The following is a 19,650-nucleotide window of genomic DNA, read 5'->3' as shown; positions in this document are numbered from 1 at the left end:
CTTTTGGTGCTTGGACGAAAAGGATAAAGGTTAGGTGCCACGTTACTGATGCATTTCTACCAACAGAGCCGCCTCACTTAGCTGCCCTTTTCTGAGCTCAGGCGCGTGGAGAACTGCCATTCTCCACCCCATCAGCTTCACGACCACCAACTGTCCTAAGTGAGGACGTGGATGAAAACTGCCAGGAACTGCAGGGTGATTAACAACAGGAGTCACAGGGCATTTGCTCTGTCAGCACTGCATCGTCTTTGAACAGAAATCAGTGTGCCACACTACACAACAAAAAGGAACCAACATCAAAGGACAATCTTCCATATACCTCATCGGAATGAAGACAGAATCGTGCCTCTTCTATCGTGTCACTTGGCCCACTTGTAAGAATGGACACTGCATGATTTGCCAAGTGTCTGACTTTGGTGGGGGGTGATATTCTTGGCAATGTGTCCTGTGTAAAGTCCCAACATCATTGTGCCGAATGTTTAGCCAAATGACATTCTGGGACGATGACTCACATAGTAACAAAAACAAAAAAAAATAGCATTTTTAAGGGAGTGTAAAAAATTAATAATAAAGAATACACAACAAAGACCAAAATATTTACTAGCTGGACCCTTATAGAAAAGTTTGCTAAACAAGGGAGAAAAAGAACAGAAAAAAAATGAACTTTAATTAAAAATACAGTTCTTCTGGTGAATTTTACAGTTTTCCATTAATGAAATGAATGTTTGGTCATTGTTGCGGACCCCGGCTCATGGGGTCTGAGTCATTATGGATGAAAATGAGCCATTCAAACAGATTACTGAATCTGGTAGAGGAAAAGGGACAGCATTGCTTTCCTCTCGAGGGCAGCAAAAGCCTCCGCCCTTGCTCCAGTGAGCTTTTATTGTCTTACTGGACACATTACAAGAAGGTCCTCATTAACTATGCACCGGCTCGCTTTAGGTGGTTACCTTTTACAGAAGACAAAGGAGCCAATGCTGCTAATCACATCACAGAAGAGGGATATTTGCAAATGAAAAGGCAAAAATAGTTGGACCAGTTACACTCATCCTTGGAAGGTTTAGCATGGATTTGAGGAAGTTTCTTTGCAGTAAATATCCTTAAGTAAGAGTGAGGGAGTTTTAGCAAAAAGCAAGATTCATAGCGGCCTACGTACATTGCAGGCCTGATTCCCCACAGGAGAACCTATCCGTGGGCATGGGTTCTGTGCATCTCCCAGTGGGAGCTGGGCCCACACCACGCAAAGTGGCATTACAAAGAAAGTCTTGCTTATACCCTTTTAAGACAATCACAGTAAGAGAGGAAAGAAGCTAACACTACTTCTGCAGAAGCCATATGTTTGCTAGCAAGTTGAGCCAACAAATATTTATTGAACAACTGTGTGCCCAGGACTCTCCCAGGCACTGATGAGAAAATAAAAGGAGCTTGGGACTAAGTCACATCCTCAGAAAACTGAGTGTGACTCATTCCGCAGTGTTTGTGAGAACATGAAGCTTGGGTAATCAAATACGCCATACCTCATTTTTATTAATTCTACTTTCTATAGTGTATATCCTTGGAATCCAGCCTTTGCATTTTCTGGAATTATATGAGTATAAATAAATAGGTATATAGCAAATAAGTAGACAAATAAAAGTAATAGAGTGTTAATATTTGGTGTAGTAAGGTTCTCTGGACCTTCAGAGAAGGGAAAAAATATTGTGGCATTAAAATTTTGGTTCTTGGTTTTTAACTAAGATAGAATGCTTTGAAGAAAGATGAAAATTATTTGGGTCAGGCAGAATTGCATTAGAATCCTAGCTCTACTATTTACAAAATAAATAAAATTAGGAAATTTATCTGACCTTTCTGAGCTTCCATTTCTTGTTCAAACTAAGATTATTTTTATACAGAACTAATATACTTTTGGTATACAAAAAAATACAAAAATGTAAAAACAAAATCACTGAAAGATAATCATGATTAATATTTTGATTAATTTTTAATTGTCATTTTAATGTTATTTTTATAAAGTTATATATCAATATATTTATATACAGTTTAAAAGTCAAATGATTCTACAGGGCTTATTATAAAGCACTGATATTAGTTCTGTGATCCATCTGTCTCACCTTCCAATCTCTCCAAGTCAAGAGACTAACACTTTTACCTCTTTTAGCTAACAGATTTGGCAGTTTCCACCATATCTTCTAAATAATATAAGCGTGTTGTTGTTTATTCTCAGTTTTAGGTATTACTTATTAAATTGCCAAGATGGCAGGAGAGGATTTAGCTCATTTTCCTGGTCATTTGTTCTTACCCCAATATAGCTTATCTGACACACTAATTTCAGTTAGATCAAAATTCTCATTAGTATGAGTATGGAAATACTGTATGCACCTGAGGGGTTCACTGTGATTAGTTTCTTTTTTGTGCATAATATTTTAGTTTTCCTGTTGTTGATAACTGTTTTGTTCATACATGAGCTTCTTTTTCTTTGCCCTTGTTCCTAATTCAATCTCGTATTTTCTCTAGTTGTCTAAAGTCCCTTTCAACATGTCCAAACACATCAGTCACATTGTCATCTTCTTGAATATTTCTGTGCCAGAGCCCTCCAACCTAATCCAATCTGGACCTCTTATCTTTCTTGCTTTACAGCTGTCATCCTGGGGCTCCCTTAACCATCATTCTGGGAATTTCCTTCACTCCTTTTTCATCCTGGATTCCCTGCTGATTGCATACAGTGGCTCCTTCTTTCTTGTTTTCCTCCCTTGTTTTTGTGGAGTACATCCTGCAACAGCTATGTAAAAAAGATTACCCAGGAGATAAGTTTTAGAAGCCTTGCAATTATGAACAATGTTTTTATTTACTCATATTCAATTGAGAGTTTGGCTGACTATTGGATTCCAGGTTGGAAATTATTTTCCTTCATAATTTTGAGGCACTGGTCTCCTTTCATTTCTAGCTTTTCGTGTTGCTGTGAAGAAGTCTAAAGCTACTTGAGTGCTAGACCCTTTGATGTAACAGTTTTCTTCTCTGGAACCTTGCAGGATTGTATATTTGTGTTGAACATTTTGAAATGTCACAATGATATGGGCTTTTTTATTCATTGTACTGGGTCTGAATAGGCTCATTTAGTCTGAAAACCCATGTCCTTAAATGCTGGGCTTTTCATTTTCCCTTAAACTATGTAGTGATGGTTTCCTCCTTTTTATTTTCTCTTTCTCTATTTCTGCACTGCCTAGTATTTAGAATTAGAACTCTTAGGCTGGCCCTTAAATTTTCTTGTATTTACCCTCCTATTTTCTACCTACGTCTGTTTGCTGATTATTCCGGGAAACTTCCTTAAATTTATCTTCTACACCTTTGAAATTTTCCATTCATACTACGATTTTTCCCTCATGCTGATTTTTGCCCTTTGAATGTTGCTTTCTTTGTTTCCTATATTTTTGTATTTTTTTTTAAAGTTTGTTTTTTGCTTGTACACCTAAACCCCCATTTGGAAGTTCTGAACATGTGGGCGCATCTTGTCAGTAGTAAGCTTCACTCTGGAGAGCTATAGCTAGGATGTTGGACTTAAAACTCTGATGTTAGTAACTTCAGATCTTCCTTATTGGTTTGGTCAAAATCTACAGAAAAAAACTCTATCACCCTGTCTGGAGGGCAAGGCCCCAGCTGTCAATGTCAATGGAGCCAAGTGGGAAAAGAGGGCCAATCACCCTGTGTGATTTCACTCACTTGGTTGTCCCCATTTTCCATCAGGCACCTCTGCCCTCAGTGTGTCAGGTCTGCCTGGTTAAGAGACCCTCATTCTGGAGTATAAACCACAGCGTGGGGTAAAGATAGCCTTTTTTTTTTCTTTTGAGAAAGTGGTAGAAGGAGCATGACTAGTTGTACTACTTTTGTGAATAAAAACTTGCTTTAAAATATATATTTTAAATGTACATTTCTTAAGAACAACTACAATAAAGTTCATCTACCTTTATGTGAGATAACCCCCAAAAAGCAAATATTAAGACCATAGTCTTTAGTGGAAAGCAAACAAACCAATTCTAGTTACCAATTAGGAGCATAAGATTTAAGCAAAAATTCTTTTTAATGCTTCAATAAAGTCTTAGAACATTAAAGTTTAGAACAATTAAAGTTTAGAACATTTTTGCTGGTACAGTATACGCTGGACAGAAAATGAAGCTATCAAAGTGGCAATAATTTCAATATTTTATAAAAGTAAATCAAAATTCCCACATAAGGTATCGTACAAATTAGATTGATCTAAAAATAGTCAAGGAATGAGTGATGATGATGATGATGATGGTAAAATGAATTGTAAAAGACATAAACAAAGGTCACTGAATTGTGAAAGACATGAACAAATTTGAAATTGCCCTTGAAATCAAAATGAACAGAGGAAGCCAAGCAAAGCTCAGGAGTAGTGATGAACTGTGTAACTCCAGGGAAGAAAAAGGTGTTATACAGCAAACCCCTAACACTTCAGTAACGCATGGTCTAAGGGACATGCCTGCGAGTTACATCACAAGTGGAGATGAGCGTCCCCGTGAAATGAAATGAGTCAGCTTCCTGAGAGTGGAATTCAAAGGTAGGCACATAATGAGTGTTTGATGTATTCTTACTGAGAAGCAATCCCTTCCGTGTATTCAATTTTATACATCCATTCCAGTTGGCCATCCTGGGAGAATATCTGTAACTGGCATAAAGGAGATTCATTTTATATAACAAGATTCAGGATCTACCATGTGGCTATCTGATTTCAGGTCAGTGGCTTAATTGTCCTAAGCCTCAGCCCTTCCATGTTTAAATCGTAGACTGATCTGAAGATAAAGTGCATTATGGTTGTTGGACATCTCTGTCACCATCCCTAACTAGAATGTTACTTGGTGGTGAGAACACCTCCACATCATTTGCTTCTAAATGGAACTCCATGACATATTCAGTATCTACATGGGAAGGTGGGAACCCAAAAGATAGTTGCTATCTAGCCATCCACCAAACTGCCATCCTGGGGCAATGACGGCTACCACCATGCCCCATCTGGTGTTGTCACAAGGGTGCTCACTCCCAGCCATCCCTGCATCAGCACTCAGACCCTTGCCACAGACAGAGGGTAGGATGGGCCAGGGTGGCACCAGATACAACCAACTTAGACCCCTTCCTGGGGAGGCAGTAATGTGTGAGCCCGGGCTCCCAGCCTCTGGGGCATGAGCCACTGTCCCATTATACCTCACTTACAAACAAATTCAAAGCTAAAGTTAGGATTTAGAGACAGCAACTGCAGGTCATCAAAGCCAGAACAGAGGGGCCCTTCTGAACGTACTGCACTGTGCACATGCATTGGGTCCAGCCCTGGTTCCTGTTCACCTGATATATTAGTTTCTCCCTTTAAAAGTGGTTAATTCCCACCAGCATAGACTTTCTCTAGTATCTGCTCTTTAAAAAAAGAAAAAAGAAAAGAAAAATTTCTCCCTTAACATCATATTCAGCTTTAGCTACTGACTCATTTCTCTGCTTCTCTTTATTAATTTTTTGGTACATTATGTTTTAATTTATTTTTTATTATTGTTCAAGTACAGTTGTCTCCATTTTCCCACCACCATTTTCCCCACTGCAACCACCCCCCATCTCTCACCCTCAATCCTACCCTTCTTTGGCTTTGTCCATGGGTCCTTTATACATGTTCCTTGACAACCTTTCCCTCGTTCCCCTGTTATTACCCTCCCCTCCCCTCTGGTTACTGTCAGTTTGTTCTTTTTTAAAAAAATATATTTTATTGATTATGTTATTACAGTTGTCCCATTTCCCCCCCTTCACTCCCCTCTAACTTGCACACCCCTCCCTCCCACATCCCCCCGACCTTTAGTTCATGTCCAGGTGTCACACATATAAGTTCTTGGCTTCTACATTTCCCGTACTATTCTTACCCTCCCCATCTATTTTCTACCTACCATCTATGCTACTTATTCTCTGTACCTTTTCCCCCTCTCTACTCCTCCCACTCCCCTGTTGCTATCCCTCCATGTGATCTCCATTTCTGTGGTTCTGTTCCTGATCTAGTTGTTTGCTTAGTTTGTGTTTGTTTTAGGTGTGGTTGTTAATTATTGTAAGTTTGCTGTCATTTCACTGTTCTTTTTTTAATCTTCTTTTTCCTAGATAAGTCCCTTTAACATTTCATATAACAAGGGCTTGGTGATGATGAACTCCTTTAACTTGACCTTATCTGAGAAGCACTTTATCTGCCCTTCCATTCTACATGAAAGCTTTGCTGGATAAAGCAATCTTGGATGTAGGTCCTTGCCTTTCATGACTTGGAATACTTCTTTCCAGCCCCTTCTTGCCTGTGAGGTCTCTTTTGAGAAATCAGCTGACAGTCTGATGGGCACCCCTTTGTAGGTAACTCTCTCATTTTGTCTTGCTGCTTTTCAGATTCTCTCCTTATCTGCATCTTGGCTAAGGTAATTAATTATGATGTGCCTTGGTGTGTTCCTCCTTGGGTCCAACTTCTTTGGGACTCTCGGAGCTTCTTGGACTTCCTGGAAGTCTATTTCCTTAGCCAGATTGGGGAAGTTCTCCTTTATTATTTGTTCAAATAACTTTTCCATTTATTGCTCTTCCTCTTCTCCTTCTGGTACCCCTATAATTCAGAGGTTGGAATGTTTAAAGATGTCCTCTTTAAAGAGGTTCCTAAGCCTCTCCTCATTTTTTTTGAATTCTTGTTTCTTCATTCTTTTCTGATTGGATGTTTCTTTCTTCCTTCTGGTCCACTCCATGGATTTGAGTCCCAGTTTCCTTCCCATCACTATTGGTTCCCTGTACATTTTCCTTTATTTCACTTAGCATAGCCTTCATTTTTTCATCTCATTTACGACCAAATTTAACCAATTCTGTGAGCATCCTGATTACCAATGTTTTGAACTGTGCTTCTGATAGGTTGGCTATCTCTTCATTGTATAGTTGTATTTTTTCTGGGGCTTTGATCTGTTCTTTTGTTTGGGCTTTTTTTTTTTTTTTTTTTTTTTTTTTGGTCTTGATGTCCCCGTTACTTAGTAAGGGGTGGAGCCTTAGGTGTTCACCAGGGTGGGGCAGCCCAGTTGCTGGGTTGTGACGCTATATGTGGGGGCGGGGTCTGAAAGGGAACAATAGCTCTTGCTTTGCTCTCTGCTGGATTTCAGTCACTTCCCCTGCTTCCCACAAGCAAACTGGACCCTTCTGGTGCTGATTCCTGTGTGGGTGGGTTTGTGTACATCCTGGGACCTTGTGGGTCTCTCCAACAAACTCTCCCATGAGGTTGGGAGTCTCTCCTGGCACCTCGACCCCCACAGCTATTTTCAATCAGTGTTTTAAGGCTTAATTTCCCTGCGCTGGGACCCTGGGTTGAGCGGCCTGTCCTGCTCCCCAGTTTCACCTGGTTTATCTGCACTCAAATGTGGGACACCCAGCCTGCCAGCCACCTTGTGTGCCACCCCCCTCCACAACCAGCTGCCTCACTGGGCCCACCAGCTGCCCTGCCGCAAGCCCTCTCCGTCAGGCTCCCCGACTCCATCCCTCCTACCGGTCTGGATGAATGTGTCTGCTTTAACTCCTTGGTTGTCGGACTTCCATGCAGTTCAATTTTCTGTCAGTACTGGTTGTTTTTCTGTTTTTAAATTTTTGTTGTCCTTATTTTGTTTGAGGAGGCACAGTGTATCTACCTACGCCTCCACCTTGGCCGGAAATCCCCTGTTCTTTTTGTTTGTTTGTTTGTTTGTTTGTTTGTTTCTCTTTAAACTTCTTGGAAGAGTTGACTACACTTGCTGTGTCCACATCCTCAGCTCCCAGACAATCCTCACTCCCTGATTCTGTCTCTTGTCTCTCCAACCCTAGAGCTGCTTCTGTCCACATCACCACACCACCCTCTGGATTTTATAATCCTGTAGATAGTTCTCACTTTAGGCTACCACAGGGGAACATTCAACATTAGGGACTGCCCCCTCTTTGTTAAAGCACCCTTCTCTTTAATTTCAGGACAAATATTTCTTCATCTTCACTGGCTATTCCTTCTCAATTTCCTTAGATGAATTGTTGCTCTGCCCAACTTCTAAACATTAAGGTTCTTTTCCTCTTTCATTTCCACATTCTTTCCCAAGAAAGACTCACCAATCCCCATGTCCTTAGATCTCCAGCTCAGACTTTCTATTCATCTCTGGCCACTCAACCCCAGCCTCCTACTTGACATCACCATTCAGGTGTCTCACAGTCATTTTGTGAATCCAGACTAGCACTCTTGACAATATCCAAACACATCCCCAAACCTTCAGTGCCCCCTCTTCTCCATCTCAGAAAGTATCATAGCCATCTGTCTGCCTGACTGCTGAAGCAAAAATCTACGGTTCATTCTTGATTTTGTTCTTTCCCTCTTACCCCACAATCAAACCATTAGCAAGTTCCAATTATTTTACATTAAAAATAAGTGTTGCATAAACTCTCAGCTTTCCATCTGCATTAGCTCAGGCATCATCATCTCTCATAGAAATGAATAGCTGTCCTAGTTAAAATAGGTCATCTTCGGCCTTTCCCCCCATTTCAGCTACTTCAGTAAGTTATCTATATAACACTTACTGAAAATTATGATTACTGCTCTATATTTCACCAATCAGAAAATCCCATCCCCCTAAAAATGAGACTGGAGGAGAGAAGGAAAACCCACACTGGGTAGCTTTTATTTTTCACTTGCCACATAAGGGTGTTAAAAACTATGATTATGATAATGGTAGTAATAACAGCTAACATTTACTGAGCAATTTCTACATGCTAAATGCTATGCTAAACACCTTTTTTCTGGATAATCTTTTTATTCGCACGAAAACGTATGTGAGACAAATACTGTTATGAGTTCCGTTGTTACAGATAAGAAAACTGGGAATCAGAGAAACTTGGACACAAGTTACACGTCTTTCTCATGATGAAAAAAATTCTACTTCCATAATCCTTAAATACTAAATACACACACCAAGAAAGGATGTAATCTTTGAATTAAAACCTTTAATAGTTTTAGCTTTATGAAAAGCTGATTACATTGTCCTGCCTTTTCTCTTTTTACCACAGACTAAGTGAAACATAGCCCATTTGGCATTTGTCTGCAGAGGGTGTCTGGGAACCACTGGTTTAAGCTCACCGACACCATGGTACTGGTTAAAGTTGGCAGTCAGCTCAAGAGCATATATCATTTATGATCTCCCAGTGCAAAAATTATTTAGCTGGCTCACTAGCCCTTTATTATCCCAAATGGTTGGTAGCAAATGATTGCCCATAATACATGTGGGCTTGGCAGGTCTTTTAAGAATATATTTGGCAATTCTCCAGAGAAGCAGCCTCCAGAGCCAACTGGTGGCATCAGTCTGCAGAGTCAGCACTTCTTTTCATGAAACACGGTGCCCCGGGGAGTCTGGGGTTTATTGACATCCATTACTTGTGCCAAGACCAAGCAACGGGCACCAACAGCCTCTTTTCCTGCTGCCGGGACCCCAATTCATGAATTTGCCTGGAAGTCAGAAAGACACTGGCTATTTTTTTAGAACAAATAATAAAGCAGAACAGTGAGGCAGGATGGGGGCATCAACACCCCAAAGTGTTGGATGTCCCGAAGTTGAATAAATGCCCCTGTAGGAAGTGAATTCTGCCCAGTGATATTTCAGGTGAATTACAGGTTCTACCTGCTTAATGAAACCCAGTTTGTATGGCTATCAAATAACATATATATACACACACATGTGTATATATAACATGTGTGTTATATATAACATATATAAATAATTTATATATATCAAACAAAAATAATACATTTTATCCTCTGAAACACTAGATTTATTGGTCCAAGTATTTCCACTGGTTCACAATGATCAACTAAAAGAGGGTCAGTGAGGAGTAAGTGTGTAGTATTGTGATGGCCGTGTAAGGCACCAGGTGGGTACTGGAATGGTCTGGGTGGCGATGGGGTAATCACTTCTTAGATTGTGTACCTGTCTGGCCACTATGCTGTGCACCTGAAACTGATGTGGAATGGTGTTGAATGTCAACTGTAACTGAAATATTTTTTAAGATTTTATTTTTATTTATTTTTAGAGAGGGGAGGGAGGGAGATAGAGAGAAACATCAATGTGCGGTTGCTGGGGGTCACGGCCTGCAACCCAGGCATGTGCCCTGACTGGGAAGTGAACCTGCGACACTTTGGTTCGCAGCCCGCGCTCGATCCACTGAGCTATGCCCGCTGGGGGAAATATTTTTTTTAAGTTCATGATAGAAAAAGATTTGAACACCAAAAGAAAAAAAGAGTGAACTTGTTAAGCATCTGGAGAGAAGAGTCAGGCCCCTTGCCCAGTCTCTCAGTGAAGGCTAGAAGGCTATGGGTGGGTACGAGAGAGGCCCCGGCACAGGGAAATAAATGTGGGCTGGCGAGATAGGGCTCTCGGGCAAATTCCAGCCCACCATTTATTTTTACATGGCTCGTAAGCTAAGAATAGCTTTTATATTTTTTAAATGCTGAGAAAGAAATAAAAAGAGTATTTTGTGACAAGGGAAAATGATGGGCCTTCAAATGTCTGTGTCTCTAACTAAAGTGTTACTGGCACATGGCCGCATTCATCTGTCCCCTCACCGTCTATGTTGGCTCTCACTCTTCAGTGGCAGCTGAGTAGTTGTGACAGAGACTGCATTAGCTGCGAAGCATAAAATATTTATTATCTGAGCCAGTACAGGAAAAGTGTGCCAACCCTGCTTTAAATCATTCTCAGAAATAACAAAAAATATAAGCTACTGAAGTATGAAACAAGATTAATATTACTTATTTTACTATAAAAATACCTCCAGAAATGAGAGAAGAAATCATTCAGGAGGAAAAAGTACAGCCAGTGCCACTCTTGAATTTTCAAAATCTGTAATCCTAAATTGTACAGTCCCTTCACTGTATAAACTGTGCTCAGTGTCCTATTTTGACTAGAATATTATTCCATCACTGGCTTCCTGTGTGTGTTTCCAAAGGAACGTCCATTAGTGGTCACATAGCAACGCTTGGTTGAAATCACTGTATATATATTTCATAAGACTTGAACTGGTGAAATGATGGCTAACCGGGGTTCCTTTAATTAAGTTTACCCCCAAAAGGCCCTACAACAGAAGCCGGATCCCCTGAAGACCTTCCCTCCCATTCCCACTGGAGACAGTAGGCTTGGAATACCAGTCACATTGCCTGGAGCTGAAACTGGTTTTCTTTTCTTTTTTTTAAAGATTATTTATTTATTTATTTATTTATTTATTTATTTTAGAGAGGGAAGGGAAGGAGATAGAGAGAGAGAGAAACATCAATGTGCAGTTGCTGGGGGTCATGGCCTGCAACCCAGGCATGCACCCTGACTGGGAATCGAACCTGTGACACTTTGGTTCACAGCCTGTGCTCAATTCACTGAGCTACGCCAGCCAGGGCTGAAACTGGTTTTCAGACTTAGGTTCTTAACCTAGGGAATTTAGCAAATTTCCCAACTTAAGATCCACCGAATAGCTAGTTATGTGCCATAAGGCAGTAAAAGTCTGTCCATAAAAAAATGTTTTCATTTTGAAATAAGTTTGAAAACTATCAGAATACTGAGATTGTACTACTGTAGGACATCTCAGAGCCTTGAATATGCTAAGAAGCACTGTGAATCTCCAAAGGCAAGATGTAAATTTTTTCTTTTTCTTTTTTATTGCATTTTTTACTTTACCATGTATCCCCCTTATGCCCTCCTCCACTTCTGCCACCCCCCGCAACCCCTGCAATCGCTACACTGTTGTCCGAGTCCATGAGTGCTTCTTCTTTTTTGCACTATCTCCCCAACCCCTCGCTACCCCCCTCCAAAGCTGTCAGCCTGCTCTCTATCTCTGAGTCTGTTTCTATTTGGCTTGTTAGTTCAGTTTGTTCATTAGATTCCACATATGCGTGAAATCCTATGGTATTTGTCTTTCTCTGACTGCCTTAATGTTCGCCAGGTCCACCCATATCGTTACAAGGGTAAAAAATCTTCTTTTGTATGGCTGAGTCGTATTCCTTCATGTAAATGTACCATAGTTGTTTTATCTACTCATAATATGCTCCAGTGGATTCTCCTAAAGGGGTGCTAAGAACTCATTGCTTAAGGAACTTGCAAGTCAGAAGCACTAGCTCAACCTTGGAGGCTGTTTCCTTAGCTGTCTAGTTTTTCTTTCTGAGTCTCCCAAACCCCTGGGATGGGACAAATAAAGCCCTAACAAGTTCAAAAAGTTTGTTGCTATCAACTGTCGGATCTGAAGTTACTTATGATAAATGTCATACTAAATGTTAGACCACTCAAGATGACTTCATTTCTTAAGAAGCTAATTCTTACCCTGGCTGGCGTAGCTCAGTGGATTGAGCTCGGGCTGGGAACCAAAGTGTCCCAGGTTCGATTCCCAGCCAGGGTACATTCCTGGGTTGCAGGCCATGACCCCCAGCAACCGCACATTGATGTTTCTCTCTCTCTCTCTCTCTCTGCCCCCTTCCTCCCTTCCTTCTCTAAAAATAAATAAATGAAATCTTAAAAAAAAGAAGCTAATTCTTGCTAGAAACTTTTCCTTTCACTCTTTCAATCATTTTAATGCAATATAGTAAATAATATAAGACAACATTATTCAAGTTTAAAAGGACAAAGTCTGAAATTTGCCTACCCAAGTGGGTACAAATATTCAATGCAAAGACATTAAAATAACAAACAAGATTTTCAAAGTCCTTCCTTGCTGGAATCAATTCAATAACCTCCCGTTTCTTTTGGATTGCAAATCTGTGGCCAATTTCCTTGGCCCATCATTTTGAAGGACCCATTGCTTCTATCACCAAAGATGGAAAGAAACTGCAAACAGCCACATATCCTAGGAGACAAGTGTTGCCAAATGAAAACAGAACATTGAGTTTTAAGCAAGTCCAAACACTAACGTAATAATTGGGTTCTCTCTGCACACTCAGGGCCTGGATGAACTCTTTGTAGCAGCTTTTAAACCTGAGGCCAATTGTCTTAGCTACAGCACAGCAGTTGCCTCTTGGTTGAACTATACCAAGTCACCTCTACAATTTTTTTTGTACATCCTTGGAAACACATGTGGCTTATGATCACAAGACCCTCTTCTGCTGTCTAGAGCCTGAATTATTAACAGGTATACTTTCTGCTGTTATTAAATATTTTTTTTCTAAATTAGGAAGATCTCAGGGATTGGACTTTGAAAATGTTGATTTATTTAGAAAAAAATAAAACTAACAACCCCCCCCCCCAAAAAAAACACAACAAAAATAGGCCCAAACCACACAGAACAAACAAAACCACTGCATTCAGATAAAGGAAATGAAACAGATTAAAGGAAAACAGTTATAAACATTAAAAACATTGCATTCCTTTCATTGCAGAAAACTTAAACTGTCTTTCTGCATCATTTATTGTTTCTCCGAGTATCCATACGGTTGTCAGGTACGGGGAACAATGGTCACCGTGTCTGTTGATCCCATGGGATTACTTAAATAGGCAGCTTTAGGTAGAAATCAGAAAAAGCGAAGTTTATTGATTTTCAGCCCAACGAGTTCTTGATTTTGCCTTAAGGAAAAACACAATCACCTAGGGAGATTAGAGGGAAACCAGGTGAGGCTGTGTTTGTGTGCAGTCAATAACTTGGCTTCTTTTCATAGGGCTTTCATATAGGTTTTCTGCCATTCTGTTCATCCAGTCCCATTGACGGAAGTGTGAATAGGTCATATTGACCACAGCATCCACAGAGCTGCATTTAATCAATTTCGTTTCTTTCAGAAGGTGAAGTAGTTCCAAGAGTTCATGCTAAGAGACTCTGATGCTAATAAATAATACTAGCATTAGAATTAATTGCATTGGGTGATTATGTGACACACCTTGCTAAGTGTTTTACTTGCATTACTTTATTTAATCTTCACAATGACCCAATGAAGTGTACCCAATTATTACTTGCTTACTTATGAGGAAACTGAGGAGTTTTAATATATTGCACAACAGGAAAACATTTTTTTTCAAATGAATTCACTAGTCATTGTTTAGGCTCGGGGACTTTTTTCTAGTGTGGAAGAAAAGGGGCACAGCTAAACCTGACAAGCTCGGAGGAGGCCTGCATGACAGCCAAACAGACTCAGAGACCTATAGTAACCACAAAGGACGGTCTGAAATTGAAAACTTTCTAACTAAAAGCAGGTCATGGTAGGTAGTCATGTCCCAGGCTGGTATCCTCCCTGACAAAGGTCAGTCTTTACCTTAACTGAGCCTGTCTGTTATCTTTTTTGCATCTATGATAACATTCCTTTGGAATGTCAAATTTCCTTTTTCTAGACCCCTCAAGGCACAGGCACCACACCAAGGGGGGACCATGGAATCCCTCATTGTTGTCACATTAACTGTTGACTATTAACTATCCTGTACTCACCTGTATACATGTAAAAGTGTCTATCATTTTTTTATCCAATCCCAGAGGTTTCCCTGCTTTGCCTTCTCCAGCCTCCTTAATCTATCACCAGTGGATTTCATGTAACCCCCTTATGCCTCCTCTTTTTATTGCAATGTCTAAAAGAAGGAGCAAAACTGCCATTCTCTGGAGCGTTTTCTCAACTTATTGAGGTTTTGCTTCTCAGCAATTGTCATCAGTTTGGCTCAAATAAACTCACAAAAATTCTTACAAGTTTGGGCGTTTCTTATGACACATGATATTGCAAGTCCCTCTGGAACACTTTATACTTAGTCAAACTGACTGTGGAGTTTTATAATGATTGATCAGGCTGTGACCCCTTTGATTTCTCACGTTGCCAGACTGTGGCACAGGTGAGACTTGAACCTGTGCACGTCTTCCCGATACCAGAGCCCATGCTTTCAGCCCCTTTTTGTAGGTGGTTTCCCATCACTGAAACACTAAACACAATGAGGTGGAAGACAGTCTGGTAGTTCCTCAAAAAATTACATGTAATTACAGTACATACAATTAAAATAACCGAGAACAGGGACTCCAGCAAGTGTTTGTTCACCATCGTTCACAGAAGTATTGTTCACAATAGTCAGAAGAGGGAAACCATCAAATGTCCACCAGTGGATGAAAGAGTAAACAAAATGTTGTCTCTACAGACAATAGAATAGTATTCAGCCTTACAGAGGAATTAAATTCTGATATATGCTGCAACATGAATGAACCTTTAAAACATCAGACTAAGTGAAACATGCCAGATAATAAATATTATGAAGTACCTAGAATAGCCAAATTCATAGAGACAAAGTAGAATGGTGGTTGCCGGGGCCTGGGAGAGAGAGGGGATGGGGAGATACTGTTGGTGAGGACAGGGTTTGAATTCAGGAAGATGAAAAAGCCCTAGATGATGGTAATGGTTGCTCCCACATGTGAATACACTGAATGCCACTGAACTGCACACTCAAAAATGGTTAAAATGGCGCATTTTGTTATAATTATTTTACTGCAAAAAAAAAGGAATTAGGACTTAGGTTTGCACTAAAATATAAAAGTTAGAGCCACAGAACAAAATAATAGTATAATTTGGGATCTGCTTTGTAAACATTAACATGAATCAAATAAGCAATTTTGTTGGGTCCAACAGTACTATAAACCTTATACTTTGTTTACACTAAATAAGTATCAACATCAATGAGGAAGAGGAAAATTATTTCCGTGTCATTATCAGATAAACAACAGGAAATACAAGGTGTCAGGATGAATTCTAGCAAGAACAACTTATCTCAAGGGACAGCCAATAACATCTTATCTGATTCCATAATTACCTTCAAAATGAACCAAAATGCTTTCCATGAGAAAGAAGTCTGAAAATATTACTCGGAAAATTGGTTCAAATTTTCTTCAGACCTATACTGGGAACAGTAAACACTTTGAAGGAAATATTAAATACTTTTCCATCGCACATTGGGATTCTCTTCAGCAATATTTTTAAAATAATTAAATTGGCTCATTTTGGTGCCCTAGATTCTGGCCCGGTTTGATTATTTATATTAAAATATGGAGATCAAAATGATAGAGGTATTAATGTTAATTGATTAGTCAGTGCTTTCTCCTTGGTTGTTTTTGTTTCTTGGTCGGAAGCTTCGCAGCAATCAAATAAAATTTTGCCTTGTGCTCAACCCAGAGCTGTCAAAGGAACCAAATCAACTTTATTATCAAATTTACTGATTTTTTAAAAAATTACAGTTTTAGAATATACAAACCCATAGTCATCAGATTATTATGATATAGGCAACTATTCCTTCCCAGCTTTGTCATTGTTTGCACTGTGGAGTTGCTTTATTCCTGTGCTTGAACTTCTCATGGCATTGCTTCTTGTCAACTCTCAGACTCTAACCCAAACCTCACCTTCTGAGAGAGGCCGACCCCGACCAGACCCTATCAGACGTGGTCTCCATCATCACCCTGCCACACGTCTGAAGATCACCCAGAGTGACTTCCTCGGTGGTACTTGAACATAATCAGAAGTTACCTAGATTTGTTTACTTGTCTATTGTTTGCCTTCCACCATGAGAACAGGAGCTCCCCAGGGGCAGGGCAGGGCCATCTTGTTTTCTACCACACTCCTCACGTCTAGCACAGGGGCAGGTTCATAATAAGTGGATCTGCCCTTCTGCTTCTGCCTTGCAATTGTGCATGTAAGTGGACTTAGAGCTCCCCACCCCCCATCCCCGGAAGCACAGACGGACTGCTCTGCTCAGCTCTTCTCTCTATGGGTGCTACAGGGGCATCATTTCCCTGGGCTGGGCAGTTGGACAACAAAAAAGCAGCAACCTAGAGGGTGCTGGGAAAGACCTGCTTGCTTCTTAAACCTAACTCTACCCAGTCCTAGTTCTTCCAGAGTTTCTTGAAGGTACTTATGAAGTGGTACCTTATTTCTCATTGGCCACACTCCCGCAGCTCTGTAACTTTCTTGGGCACCCCATGAGAGAAGGGCAGGCTGAATGAAGGAGGACTTAGACATTTCTGTGTTTTCTTTTTCGAATGCTATCTCCCAATCCCTTAACATGACACATATCCTTAGCAGGTTATAAACATGAAGCTGGCCTCTCTTGCCTACTCTGTTCTCCCAGGACACAACCTTACAGGAACACAGGCTGTGTTCTCCTTGCACAACCTTAGCTCTGAATCCACAGGGAGCATTGTCAACCAGACAAATGAAATCTAAGCCTACTTGTCTTCTCGTTTGTAGAGATGGTGCAATCCAGTAATATCACTGGTCTCTAGATCCTTGCCTTTACTACTTGGTAAAGCAAAGCAAGGCAACAGAATTTAGAGTGGAAAAAGGTTTCCTTAAGACTGTTTTCTAACTATATATTTTCAGGGTTCCTATGCAATATTTTATTCAGCTAGTAATGATGTTCCTGTAAATCAATAGTGAATAGCTGGGAACAAGGCATAATGATCAGTCAGCTACTTTGTCTTTAAAAGGATCCAACCAAAGTCTCAAAAACTAAGCATGTAGTAGGCTTCTAGTTGGCCCCGTAACCATGGCAAACAGCTGATTCTTCTCTGATAACAAAACAGAACTCCTTATCTTTAGCAGGCTCGTGGCCGCACAAGATTACAAACTAATTCCCCGAATCCCTTGTATGTGCACGTGAATGAAAGAGATAAGCTATAACCAGATCCTGTGCTTAAAAGGAATGGGCACAGCCTCCATGCCCCCTTCCACTAGTGGGAATTTGGCTGTACTGAGGCCCAAGGGGGAAATAACACTCTAGAGAAGGAGAGAAGCCAGCTTGTCAGAGCCAGAGTTCCTAACCTTTCAGAGCCACGTATTGCCTGCTCCTGATACCTAGTTGTTACATGAGAAAGAAAAACACATCCATGCTGTCTAAGTCATTGGTACTTCAGTTTCTACTCCAGCAATCAAATGCACATTCCAACACAATCAGCCTTCCTTGATGATTTTGACGATGCTTCATCATTTTTGTCAAGTGGCTTTAGGATCTCAAAGTGATAAACCTTCTGAGTTAAAAAAAAAAAATCTTCCAGGTTAGCCTATCTTTTACTTTACCGATGAAGAAATTGAAGAGAGGGGGGATAAATAAACTTCTCAAGCCACACATGTAGCTGATAATAGGCCTGGTGCGCAGATCTCCTGAATTTTAGTTCATTGTTCTTTTCCTTTAAGGTTCAACTAGCAGAACTCCCATCAAATAACTCTGTGGGCTCCCTCTGAGAGGCCTAGATGACTACCTGGCTGAGATCTGGGGCCCTGTTTTTCCCAGACAACCCATAAACACAGCTACTACCCTGTATGGACTGACCAGGCTGCTCCAACTTCCGCCATGGGAAGGAAGAGTGACAGGGGGCGGGCCCGGGGGGGGGGGGGCGGGGGGTGGTCCTCGCTGGTTCTGGCGCACCTCGCTGTGGGATGACGGGGGAATCAGGATCCATGCCTCTGTGTCCTTTCTTGCTAAGCCTGGCCTGGAAAGTTTCCCACTGATTCTTTTTCCTATGACCTAGCATGTGGACTTTATCTAGGATCCTGGATCTTGGCAGTCGGAGGCTCAGAGAGCACCTACTTAATGAGTTCATTCTGTAATACTTTATCATTTACATGCCGTTTGATAATGCAAGACATTTTCTATTAACAACTAGCAATAGGTAGTGACAAAAGGGTTAAAGGGACAACACAAAGAACAAATAAATCATTTAATTTCAACGTCTTCTACTGACCAGGTGCCCCCAAACAGCTCCCTTTGTACAAAGGGCATTGGTACCGTCATGGCTCAGACAGCTGCCCAAAGTCCCATGGAAAGTGGAAGGTAACATCCGACTGTTAGCATCCAAGGTCTTCCTTCAGACTTACCCTTACAGTGCATTGCAATATACTTCAGAAACTAAGAGCTTATATTTGTATCTGCAAAATTCTGTATTTTATGCACAATTCACAAACATCTCTTACCATCCTCGTTTTCATCAAAAACGGGAGGTTTGCTTGAAGTATTGGCTCCCATGGCTGACTGTCCAGACCTGGTTCCTCCGGTTACACAGTCCTGGCAGAGAGGCCCATCTTCGTCCACAGGAGGGCTGGGAGCCTTCGTGAAATATCAAGGGGAGAAAAAGAAACGTTAACCTTATAAGACCTGACAAAGGGCCTATTCAAGGTACGCTGAGTACAGACTGTGGCCGAAATGTTAACTTGTGCCATTGTGGCAGAACCCTTTTGTACTAGAAAATGATCATTTCGGCAGTAACAGAACATCAAGTATCTCGGAGAACCCATTTCATGGCCTCGTTATGGACCTAGACTTACAAAGAAGGAGAAGAGCAAAATATTTCTAAGTATGAAGACAAGTTTAGAATGAGGTCAGCAATTCTTAAACAACTATAAAATAAAAAAAATATTTTAAACTTGTTTTGATGTGTGATCAATTTTAATTTCTTTTTTTTAATTGTAAAAATACTTTCCCCATCTCTTTTTCCCTGCCTTGGAGAGTACTACAATACAAAAGGAACAAGGCTGGAGTTTGGGCTTTACCACGGCAGCAAGTTCCTAAATTTTGCTAAGCGTGTTTCTTTTTCTTCCTTCCCCTGAACTTGATAATGGTCCTTACTGTAAAGACAGATTAAATGTTATTTCATGAGATTACATGTAAAGTA

At 40.6% G+C, this 19,650-nt stretch overlaps 1 protein-coding gene across 2 annotated transcripts in view; it reads right to left on the bottom strand.

Annotated features, from left to right (window-relative positions):
* Positions 1 to 19,082, bottom strand: part of STK32A (serine/threonine kinase 32A) — a 95,182-nt gene extending 76,100 nt beyond the window's left edge. For both annotated transcript variants that reach the window (XM_036013764.1, XM_028528478.2), the window contains exon 1: positions 18,953 to 19,082. In XM_036013764.1, the coding sequence (XP_035869657.1) occupies positions 18,953 to 19,004 (52 nt within the window). In that variant the 5' untranslated portion in view covers positions 19,005 to 19,082. The remainder of the gene's footprint in view (positions 1 to 18,952) is intronic.
* Positions 19,083 to 19,650: the final 568 nt, after the last annotated feature.

The sequence above is a fragment of the Phyllostomus discolor genome, chromosome 13, assembly GCF_004126475.2.
Source record: "Phyllostomus discolor isolate MPI-MPIP mPhyDis1 chromosome 13, mPhyDis1.pri.v3, whole genome shotgun sequence".
Taxonomy (NCBI): domain Eukaryota; kingdom Metazoa; phylum Chordata; class Mammalia; order Chiroptera; family Phyllostomidae; genus Phyllostomus; species Phyllostomus discolor.
This window is presented reverse-complemented; position numbering and strand designations above follow the sequence as displayed.